The sequence below is a fragment of the Ischnura elegans genome, chromosome 13 (assembly GCF_921293095.1).
Source record: "Ischnura elegans chromosome 13, ioIscEleg1.1, whole genome shotgun sequence".
Lineage (NCBI taxonomy): Eukaryota > Metazoa > Arthropoda > Insecta > Odonata > Coenagrionidae > Ischnura > Ischnura elegans.
Genome location: NC_060258.1, coordinates 19,016,698 through 19,028,795, shown reverse-complemented (window position 1 = coordinate 19,028,795; position 12,098 = coordinate 19,016,698). Strand labels below are relative to the sequence as shown.

General features: G+C 41.5%; 1 protein-coding gene across 1 annotated transcript in view; it reads right to left on the bottom strand.

The window, feature by feature from the left end:
• LOC124170064 (zinc finger protein 236-like) overlaps positions 1 to 12,098 on the bottom strand; it is a 149,306-nt gene that overhangs the window by 31,382 nt on the left and 105,826 nt on the right. Inside the window, 2 exon segments of the mRNA XM_046548750.1 lie at positions 5,229 to 5,402; positions 11,245 to 11,333. Coding sequence (XP_046404706.1) covers positions 5,229 to 5,402; positions 11,245 to 11,333 — 263 coding nt within the window.

The window sequence follows — 12,098 nt, the reverse complement described above, 5'->3', positions numbered from 1 at the left end:
TCCCGAAACAACACCCTCAAATTCCTGCATTTCTTCAGGGTTTTTTCAGCGTCAGATTGTTGGTTGACAACAGTTTCGCTGGCTATCCTGCCAGCGTCTTCAGGTCGAAGACGTCGGATGTCGGTTTCTGCCTCGCTTATATACCGTAGGCTGGATGGGAGCTGCACTGTGATTGGCTATCTGACTGGGTGCTTCTCTCTGATTGGTTCTCTCTTTGATGATCCTTTTCCAGGCGCTGTGAAGGAAGTATCCATCTTCTCTATTGAAATTCAATAGTGTTAAGTTGATGCATAGTTTTCCGCGGCGTTGTCTAGATGATGTCTCCATGTTCCTGGGTTTCACCGCGTGGATTTTCTTTGTGACGACAGTTTCGCCGGTATTCCAACCGGCGTCTTCAGGTCGATGTCGGGATTCAACTTTTGGTGACTTATATAGTTCATTTTTCGCGCCATTTTTTCATGCTGGATGCTGATTGGTCCACCTTCTTTTCTCTCGTATGACCCTCTTCCACGAGCTGTGGAGAGGGTAGCCGTCTTCTCTATTCATGTTTTCTGGTGTCTTGAATATTTCGATAGCCTCCTTTATTAGCCTGGGGTAATATCTATTTTCGTTTGCAACAACTGATGCTTCGTCAAAGAGTATCTGGTGTCCGGGTTCGCTCCATGCATGCTCCGCAATGGCGGAGAGCTGAAATTGCTTATTTCTTGTGGCTCTTCTGTGTTCCTGGATGCGCACTTTCATTGATCTACACGTCTCTCCTATGTAGTCTTTGCCGCATGAACATGGCACCTTATGGACCCCTTCTTGAATGTCGTGCGGCAAAACGTCTTTTGGACCCGGTAGTACATTGCCAGTCTTGGTGACACAAGTGAATCTTGTTACGACGTTGTGCTGTCGTAGAATCCTAGCAATCTTCTCTGAGGTGCCAGATACAAACGGATGGTGTTTTTTGTTCAATGGTGTTCAATGGTGTTTTTTGAATTCCTATTGCTTCCCTGATTTGTCTAGGGAAGTATCGGCACTCCTTAACTAAAAGTTTCATTTCATATGAGTGAGGCAGACACCAACAGCCGACACCTTCGACCTAAAGATATGCTGGCTGGACAGCTAGCGAAACTGTTGTCTACAAACAAGCTGATGCGGAAGAAAACCCTAAAGAAATGCAGAGATCAAACCATCGCCATGGAAACCTATGTTCTAACACCCTCGAATACCACCCAAATGGAATACATTACTATCATGCACAATAAATCAATTAGAAATGTTCCACCAAAACTTTTATAGTTTATTAATTATATAATTTTTATTAATTTAAATAATTATATAATATTTATTTATAATTTTAAGTTTTTATAGTTGATCCCGTGTCCTTCTTCTATTGTTCTTCTACGGTGAAAGCTTTTCTAAATTTTGTTCAAACCCTTTCCACACAACCTCACTCAAACACAGTACCCATTCACACCATAGAAGAGCAATAAAAGGACATGGGGTCAACTACCCAGGAGAAGAAGATCATCTGGACGAGGATTACATCCGGACGACCACAATGCGAAAGAAGACGGTGAAGGCGTGCATGGTGGTACCCTCACCCATCCTGGAACCTTTCTTTCCTCCCCCCAACCCTGCTTTTTCTCCGAAACCCTAAAAAATGACCCTTCCCCCCCACAGCCTTCAATATCCTCACTCCTCGTCACCAAAACCCCATCCTTCTACTTACCCCCTCCCTTCAAGCACCAAGATATATAAGTAGGAACTCTTTCAGGCTTTTTCACACTTGATAATGTTGTTTGTAATGATGTAACGCATTGTTTAAAAATAAAACCCAGTGGAAATATTGCAATGTCTCATTTTGATAATAAACAAAGCATGATTGACCGCAAACCAATGCAGCTGAAAAAAGAGTTATAAACCCGGAAAGGAGGGAACCCAACTACCCTCTAGAGTCCGAGATAATGCGACCATACCTGCGGCATTGGTTTGCGGTCAACTTATGTATTGCTTGTACGTATTTAGCAAATGGATAATTGTTGCTTGCACATAAATTACAGACTTTGAATTGAATTCCTCATTTTTTTCTGAGCATTGTCAAATTTTAAACGAAGTTCTAAGGCCAATATTAACTCATTTTATGCAGCAACAATTTCCATGTTGATGTTTATACATAACTCGAGATATAAGTTAACATTTATCGTAGAATTTCATTTAAAAATTGTAAACGCTGCGCAAAAGACAAATAATTCAATTCTTAGTTTATTTTTCTTGAGAAATGAACCAATATTTATTTTGAAACCTGACTGGATAAACAATTGTATGACCGCTGTCCTTTACCGCTAAGAGGGGTTATAAAAGACTAGGGATCCGGGTACCTGCTCCCGGATTCCGAGGGTAAACCCTAAACCCTGCAGGGTTGGGTCCCAAGACAAAGACGGCGTAAACCCACAACCATCCTAAAAGGGGGAGAGCTAGACAACGTATATATACAGCTTTCGTTCTTCTGGCTAGGAAAATCTCACACGTAAATATATGGCCGTCGTCTTCCGGGTCAGGAAAAAGGGGAAAAGGTTAATGAGGACACAATTATTCATAACATGATTCATGATTCTATGTAACAATTATCCATATAGCTAATTCATACAAACGAAGCATGATTGACCACAAACTACCCTATGGAGTCTGAGATAATGCGGAGTCTCTTGCCAGGAAGGATCGAAAAAAGTTAGTGCTGAGAGTGTGTGATTATCCATGAGACCCGTATTAAGGAATGTCCTGCAAAAATGTTCTGTACGGAGGGAACGGAAGAGTTTCTTTGGGCTCTGTACAGCAGTCATATGCTAAGGAGAGAACTCCACCGTCTCAAAGAAGTGTGATATCTGCGACACCTAAGCGATTAACGATTTTGTTAACTTTGCTGAAATGGCCATTTTCCGGTGGTCCGCAGCCAGGTTTTTTTTGCACTTTTTGTTGCATTCACTGAAGCCATTATTAAAAATTTCGGATCCAGATCCGATGCCTTCCGCAACTTTGGATCCGATGTATCCGATGAAGGGCAATATCCGCGGGTATTTGGATCCAAGGTATCCGATCTGACCATCCCTACTATCGACATGTAGCTAATTCATATAAACAAAGCATGACTGATCATGAGCCAAAGCAGCTGGTAGCGTTATAAACCCCAAACTACCCTCTGGAGTCCGAGATAATGAGGAGTCCCTCGCCAGGAAGGGTCGAAAGAAGGTTGGTGCTGAGTGTGTCTGATTATCTGCGAGACCCTTATTAACCCTCCAGCGGGCACGCTGTGGCTCAAAGGGCAACATTGTGCCGCTTCGGCCTCACGTTATTAATAGTAGTTGGTCAGTGAACCAAACGCATCAATTATTCCAACAAGGTCATGAATGTATGCTTCTTAATTCGAGCTTTTCTTATAAATATCAGCGGAAAACCAAGTGTAGCACTGAGTGCCATGCGTGCCTGCTAGTGTCAAAGAATATGGAGGGTTAAAAAATGTCCTGCAAAAATGCCTCCTCAAAAAAACCTCGATTTCAGTATGAATATCAACATGGAAATTATTGCTATTGTATTAAATGCTTTAATATTGACGGTATCGCTTCGTTCAAAATTAGAAAATTTTCAGAAAAAAAACGAATTCAGTTCGAAGTCTGCAATTTTTGTTCAAGCAACAGTTATCCATATGGCGGATTCATATAAACAAATCTTAAGATGACCGCGAAATAATGCCGCTGGTTGGGTTATAAACCCCGAAAGGAGGGAGCCTAGCAAATACCCTCGGAGTCCAAGATAATGCAGAGTCCCTTGCTAGGAAGGGTCGAAAAAGGTTGGCGCAAAGAGTACATGATATTATGCAAGACCCTTCTCAACGAATGTCCTGCAGAAATGCTCCTTACATAGGGGACAGAAAAATCTCTTGGGGCTCAGTACAGCAGTCATGCTAAGGAGAGAACTCCACCGTCTTGAAAGGGTTAAAACAAAACTTTCTCCTTTGTCTTCCTTTTAATCCTCCATTTTCATACTTTGCTCTCCCATGATAAAAAGAAGAACACAATGGTAATTTCCACACTTTTAATGTCACAACTCAGCAACCGTCCATGGTTTCAACACATAAGCGTCATTTTCAAGGTGAAAAATCCAGTACTCTCTCGGTATATATACCCAGGCCAAGGTAGGAGGTGGGGGCATATGGAATTAGGTGTGGGGGAGTGGGAGGGGAAACGGTTTTGGTGGAACAAGTGAGTGAAGGACGAAAACATACATCGAGTGGATCGGAGTGAAGGTCAGGGTTTTGACGTCATGGGGATGCATTTTAACAAAGGAGAGTCAGTACAAAATAAAACATCATTACAAAGTCCATCCGGGCTATTGGCAATTTCGAATTTTTCCATAGAATCTAGTTTAAGCCCTTTCTCAATACAATGTAAAATATGTATGTCGAAATTGCTAAAATGGTTACAGAGGCATAAATGATTAGCGAAAGAAGATTTCCCGTCATTGTATATAAAACTTCTTCTATGTTCCTTCACTCTGTTTTTGAACCTTCTTCCAGTCTGACCAACATAACAAATACGGATACGATTTTATACGTTTGCTATCCTCTTTCCCACCTCCGGGCACCCCAGCTGCGATGGACCATACCAGGCATTGTACGAGGACACACTGTAAAGGGATTCAGCAGACCAGTTTTCAGGATTACTACCACATAGATTCATCGCTGCAGTCGACACTAGCCTGACACTTCTAACCACTCTAACAGAGGTACCATCTTGAGTTTTTTGACTAGCTGTTCTCTTTCATTTAGTGTGCTTATAAAGTGCAAGCTAATTCCTGCTTCTTCAAGCTTTTCCATGATAAAAGCACTAACATGATTATTAATCATTCCTTTGCCCTCAATAATTTCATATTTTTCCTTATTGAATGCTATAACATCATCTTTAAAGTACTGTATAACAGTTAATGAGTCATCAGTTTCAATAATGACTTTGGCTTCACCTTCGTATATCGTTTTATTCAGTGACATACTTAATTTAACTATGTATCATATCAATTTGCTGTTCTTACAGTATAGCCCCAAATATAGTTGTCTGTCGACAGTTTTGTTGATGAATCTACGTGGTAGTAATCTCGAAAACAAGTCTGTTGAATCCCCACCACACTGCGAACGCCTTCACAAGGACTGTAAAGGGATCATCATCACCTCACGGAAATCATGTACTCACCGTGATGTTGGAGAAGACGGAGGGGTCAAAGGAGATGGTGTGGAGGTCAATGCCTTGCTCCTTGATGGCGCAAGCCTCCTGCGCTGCGTTGTGGTGCGTGGCCGCCCCCTCGTCCATCGCGTCTTCCGCAAACATGCCCGTCCCTAACGTCTGCTCTATCTGATGCAGGCTCTCCTGCAAACAGACAACACAGTCAATGGGAGAAAAAAAAACATCCATTGCAACCAGGAGATACAGATTTCACATGGTAATTCAATCATTAATTATGAAAAACAATTTCTATTAACACTTCACAATTATAAGTAAAAGAATAACATACAATTTATACAAGAATTTCCATGAGAAAAAATTCCCCTGGACCGGGAATCGAACCACGGACCTTTTGCTTTCCGGGCCACTACGCAGACCACTGTGCTATCCAGGTTCTTTAATTCTCATGGCAATTATCCTTACACCTAGTGCCATGAGCCTCGGTATAATTGCCATGGGAATTAAAGAACCTGGATAGCGTAGTGGTCTGCGCAGTGGCCTGGAAAGCCAAAGGTCCGTGGTTCGATTCCCGGTCCAGGGGAATTTATTCTCATGGCAATTCTCGTATATTTCACCACCGTTCACGCGGCAGGTTCAGAAATATTAACATACAATTTTTTCACAAATTTCATTTATTTTTATCAATTAGGCATGAAATTCAAGAACATCGAAGGGGATGCAAAAATTGGATATTATAAAATTGCTTACATAATAAAATTGCAAAAAACAAAACAAAGCAACACGTCACACTCAACAACTAAACATAAATACTGAGATGATCACTACATATAGGAACCAAACTGAGATCGGTCGAGGTTTGAAAACGGCTGTTCTGTCTATAGATCTCTCTTTTCAAATCAGTCTCAGTTCAGACCGAAATCAGTACAATCAATCTAGCTATGGTGATAAAACATTATTTTTTTAAAATTCGATTCCGTCATGCAGGGGCCCAGCTAGGAATTAAGGCTGGGGGGGGGGCTAGGTGCAACTAATACCGGGGTGTGTGGGGATATGGAATACCCACCAGGATAAGCGGTAGGTGCGAGACTAATAAAATGCAGAATTTTAAGATAAATGGTTCAAAATGGTGAGTTTTACGGCTCTCTGATAGATATTTTATTAATCCTTGCACTATTATATTAGAAATGTCAATCTAATTAAGTGAAATAGATAAAACTTAAAAAATTCTATGAGCTCTAGGGGGGGTGGGGTTTCACCCCCAAAACACCAGCTGGAAAGGGCCAAGGGGCACAGCAAGGATTTGAGGCGGGATGGGGGGGGGGGGGGTGAGGTTTACGTGCAACTATAATACCAGGGTGTGTGGGGGTATGGAATCCCCACCAGGATAAGCGGTAGGTGCGAGATTAATAAATAGCTGCGGAATTTTTAAAATAAATGGTTCAAAAAGATGAGATTTACTGCGTTCTGAGGGATATTTTATTGATCCTTACACTATTCCATTAGTAATATCAATCCAATTAAGTAAAATGGATTAAAATTAAAAATTTCTGGAGGGTGTTTTATCCCCCAAACCCCCCCCCCCCCCTCGCTGCGCCACTGCCGCCATTCATAAGCTTGCCTCCCTACCCCTCGTGTTTACATTTTGCAATAAGTCTCTTTATCGAGTGTATTTTCATAATCTAGTCTCTGAATATGGCATTCGAGATGATAGATGGATAGGTATTGAATGTAATAAAAGTCCAATATAATTTTGGGACCTTAGTACTTAGGGCCGTAAGGGCACAGTTTTTTTAAGTGACCATTTTTAGCTCCTGAATATAGAGATCACAGTCAATTCTGAGAAAAGGAAAAAAATAAAATTTCCAAATTTTGAAAAAAAAAAGAAGGTCCAGCCTATGGTTCATGTCCATCAACTTAATGGCAAATGGAGACGACTTAATAGTTCCACATTTTGTAAATGACAAGATTATTATTACAGCACACTCCAGATTATCCTGATGGGCTAACGATGGGGAGAGACGGCATGAATAATCGGAAAACACAGATAACCCAAACATTCACTTAAATGTCTTGTAATGTTCACAATTTACGTAAAACAAACAATATATTATTATTTATGTAGTTATTCTGTTATTTTAGAGTACTTCCCAGACTCAATGAGAGCTTTCTTCATAAGTTTGTAAACTTTTTAGCAGTGACAACATGGCTGTACTTGTTCTGTTAATGCTCCATGTGAGGCTTGGTTCCGAAAACCAGACATCCATAGCTTTATGATCACAGATACAGAAAAGTGGTTTGCATAAATGCTTCAAAAACCACTGCTCTACATCGGAAACTACACTGTCAGGCACCACGCCATGTAGTTGCGTCACCCTACAACCTTCCTACAACCGCAAATCGTGCCGAGACATCCAGGGAAAGACAACACGAATAATCAGAAAACACGGATAACCCAAACTTTCACTTAAATGTCTAGCAATGTTCATAATTTACGTGAAACAAACAATATATTATTATTTATTCAGGTATTCTGTTATTTTAGAGTGCTTCCTGGGCTCAATGAGAGCTTTCTTCGCCAGTTCGCAATCTTTATAGCGGCAATAACATGGTTGTACTCGTATTATTAATGCTCCCAAACCACTGCTCGACGTTGGAAACTACGCTGTCAGGCACCACGCCATGGAGTTGCATCTCGCACAAGTTGCGTCCCGGTCGCAACTGCTGCAGGACATGTATCCGTTATCACAGAGCGCGGTGGCGCACTGCAAGGCTTGGAAAACTGGAACGCGATGCTCCTGTGAATGCAGCTAGCGCATGATCCCTTCCCTGAAGTCATTCTGGTTCCCACTGCTGTTGAATGGGGTGACCTTGGGGAGAGGATATGTGCGCCGCTCCGATGCTGGCTGCTAGCAGGCAGCGCATGGCTTAAAAAATGATTATTAATACCCTATCAAACGAAGGAAACTATCCGACCTTAGCCAGTTTCAATAGGTGATTATTAAGAGGTGCCTCATGCATATAATCTCAGACGATGTAAAATTCTTATCTACTCGTATAGAAACTAGGTGACATCACGTGGAGTGGCATTGCATGGGCGCCAATCAGGCCTTTTTCAAATGAGGTTAAAATTGACCATTGCCATTCGTCTAAACTGGGATTTCTAAAACCAAATAATTTGCATGTCATGAATACACTAATGGTGGATAACGGAAAGCAATCAATGCCTCTTTGATGAAGGAAACTGCCCTATTGCCCACTGAATCAAATCCGCTCATCTAGTACTATAAGTGCTACTACTATCATAAAGAAATATGGTTAACGAACTGTACCAAACAAAAATCAGGCATAAATAATAGAAATTTTTTATCGGCTGATTCCGACGACTTTGATGAAAGTCAGGCCTGCACTGAATAAGTCAAACTACCAAAAAGCTGACACTTTTTCTAGTCCTGTGTTTGGCTATACGGACGACTGACTGTAATATTGTAATGACTGTGTGTTATTCTGATGATCTTTTAAGCACATTTCTGCTCGTCATCATATTCGCCGAAAGCAAGGGTTCCCACCCATAAATTTGGGTTATCGGTCGTCGAGGCATATGTGATCAGCATCTCCTCGACCGGTTGGAAATGTCTAAATTTTCTGGACAAATGGTCATTGCCTCGCTGGCGTAGATAAGTTGCTCACCAGGATAGGGTCGAGTCAAGCCACCCTTCCCCTGGACTTGGAGATGTTGACCTGTGCCCTGACGACATGAGCGCGGGAATTCGAGGCAGTCTTTGGGTAGATACGAGAGCAACGTACAGTGAAACCTCGATATAACGACACCCCTCGGTGCACTAATAAACACTCGCTATAACGAATTGTCGCTTTACCGGAGGTGGAGCAAATAATAGCCAATATACCTGTTGCGAACAGATATACAGGAACAGGAGTGGTGCGGCGACAAATAAACATCTATCCGATAGACGTAAGCATAAATCCAGACAAAAGGCGATGTTTTTTTGCATCACTAAATTTCCTTACTCAAATAACGACTAACTATTCAAACAATTTATAAGCGCCGCACTGAATAAAAATCATGCAAAGCATTGTTTCGTCAATCATTATATTTATCGAACGACAGTTTACCACATAAATTTGATACTGAGCACTCCATTAACTTAATTTCTAACAGATCGCTAGCAATTACAGAGGTTAAGGAGTATTGATGAAAGTCTTCCGGCGGTGAAACCCTCGCTATGGCGAGAGCCAACACCGAAAGGGTCTCGTAAAAACGAATTTTTTAACACGCTCATTATAGGGTCAATTGACGGTGCATCGGCTATATCTCGTAATAGCGGGGGTGTCGCTATAGCCCGTACTCGCTTTAACGAGGTTCCACTGTACCTGCCCGTTACATTTGTAAACTCACCACCAACCTCAGTCATTAAACTTCTCTGAGATCTGATTCGCGTGGATTTCAATTCTTTGTTGCCCTAAACCCGATTCCGGGAGACGCAGCCACTCGAGTCTCCCTCCTTGATCGTGTCGATCACGTCTATATACAGCAGACTCCCTATTATCCGGCTGCGGTGTATCCATGTTGCGATTTATCCGTGCATGATTTTCACTTTCACTCAATATTTTCTGCGATCTTTTATTAAAAAATAAAATCCGACGCAAAATCATTGGAATTACAGCATTAATGCTAAGATACACGGGGCTTATTATTCCCGTTAGAATCCCCTCCGTACATCGGAAGCATTCACGTGCTAGCTGCATTCACGGGAGCTCCATGCTCCTGTTTCCAAGCCTCGCAGTGACCACGGATACACGTCCCGCAGCAGCTGCAACCCGGGCAACTTGTGCGAGACGCGACTACGTGGCATGGTGCCCGAAAGTGTAGTTTCCGACATCGAGCAGTGGTTTTGAAGCATTCGCGCAAACCAATTTCCTGTATATGTGATCATAAAGCTATGGATGTGTGATTTTTCAAAACCAGGCCTTACATGGAGCATTAGTAATACGAGTACAACCATGTTATCACCGCTAAAAAGATTGCAAACTTATGAAGAAAGCTCTCATTGAGTCTGGGAAGTACTCTAAAATAACAGAATAACTAAATAAATAATAATATGTATATTGTTTTTTTACGTAAATTATGAACATTACAAGAAATTTAAGTGAAAGTTTGGGTTATTTGTGTTTCCTGATCATTCATGCCGTCTCTCCCCATCGTTAGCCCATTAGGATAATCGAGAGTGTACTGTAGTTGGTACTGCTGTACCACTCTCACATCACATTGAAAAGACAACTGTATATAATTATAACAATAGCGTGAGTCTCTCCACAATAGGGTAGTTTCCTTCATTAAAGAAAACGAAAGGCATTGATTGCGATTCGTTACCCACCATTACTGTATTCATAATATACAAATTATTTCGTTTTAGAAGAACCGGTTTAGACGAATGGCAATGGACAATTTTAACCTCATTTGAAAAAGGCCAGATTGGCGCCCATGCGATGCCACTCCACGTAACGCCACAGGGACCTAGTTTCCATGCGAGTAGATAGAGTTTTACATCATCTGAGATTACCAATGCATGCATGAGATACAGAGCTTAGGGAAACATCTCTTAATAATCACCTATTAATTTTGCCTAAGGTCTGAAAGTTTCCTTCGTTTGAAAAGATATTAATGATCCATATTTAAGCCAAGCGCTACCTGCTAGCAGGGTACTCTGCTACCTGCTAGCAGCCTGCGTTGTATCAGCGCTCAAGCCTTGCCTCAAGGTCACCTCACAGGATGGCAGCGGGAACCAGAAATACGTCTCACGGACTTTTCCCATCATTTCTACTTAGCCATCGCGTTTTCGCGCGCTTGAAAATTTTCACTTTTCATTTAATCGCGAAAAATAGATATCGACATTCAAAAATCTAAGAGCGTGAAATGCGTATTCCAGGATTAATAATCTTTTGATTAAGGCAATTAAAAAAATAATAGGAAACCACCCTATTGCTAATTGTTTCTTCAATCACCCACCTGAGTGAGGCCGTCAGTGTCCGCCAACGAGATGGTCGCCACCGCCTGGGTCGCTCCACCCCCCTCCACCTCCTCACCACCGATCGACACTGAAGGAAACAAAGGGAAACAAAGAAAAATTCAAATACATATTCAATAGGTGTCCCAGGGCCAGTGACGGAAAAATATCGGCTAAAATTGATTTTTCGAGAGATCAATACTGAATCGAAATGATAAGCTTGGAATTGTTAACAAAAATAGAAATTTCAACCCAAAGATCGATGCACCGCAAAAATTGAAGTTTATTTTAAAAAATACAGTTTGTACAAAAAGATGGTCATCATTCATTCGAAAAACAATTAAAATAGACATTCGACGGTCAAACATCGACCTCGGAAAGCACAAGCTTGAAAAGGGGAAAGAGTTTTACTGATTAGGAAGTTGATAAACCAAGGATGGACAAAACAAGAAAGAAATAAATAGTTAGTAGAATAGCACAGGCAAAGAGGGCTTTCTACAAAAAGAAGAATCTTCTTACAGCTGAAAATACCAGCATAGAAGTAAGGAAACAATTCATCAGATGCTACATATGGAGTATATTTCTCTATGGAAGCGAGGCTTGGACGTTGACAGCAGCAGAGAATTCAAGAGTGGAAACATTCGAAATATGGTGCTACCGAAGAATGATGAAGATAAAATGGATTGACTGCGGATGTTATGAGGAAGTGCTAAGGAGAGTGGGAGAAAAGAGAAACCTCCTAAAAACCTTGAAGAGACGACAAGACGGGACAACACTATGAAGCACGATGGCCTGATGAAGACAATCGTTGAAGGACAGGCGGAAGGGAAGAAGGGCAAGGGACGGCTCTCAATGA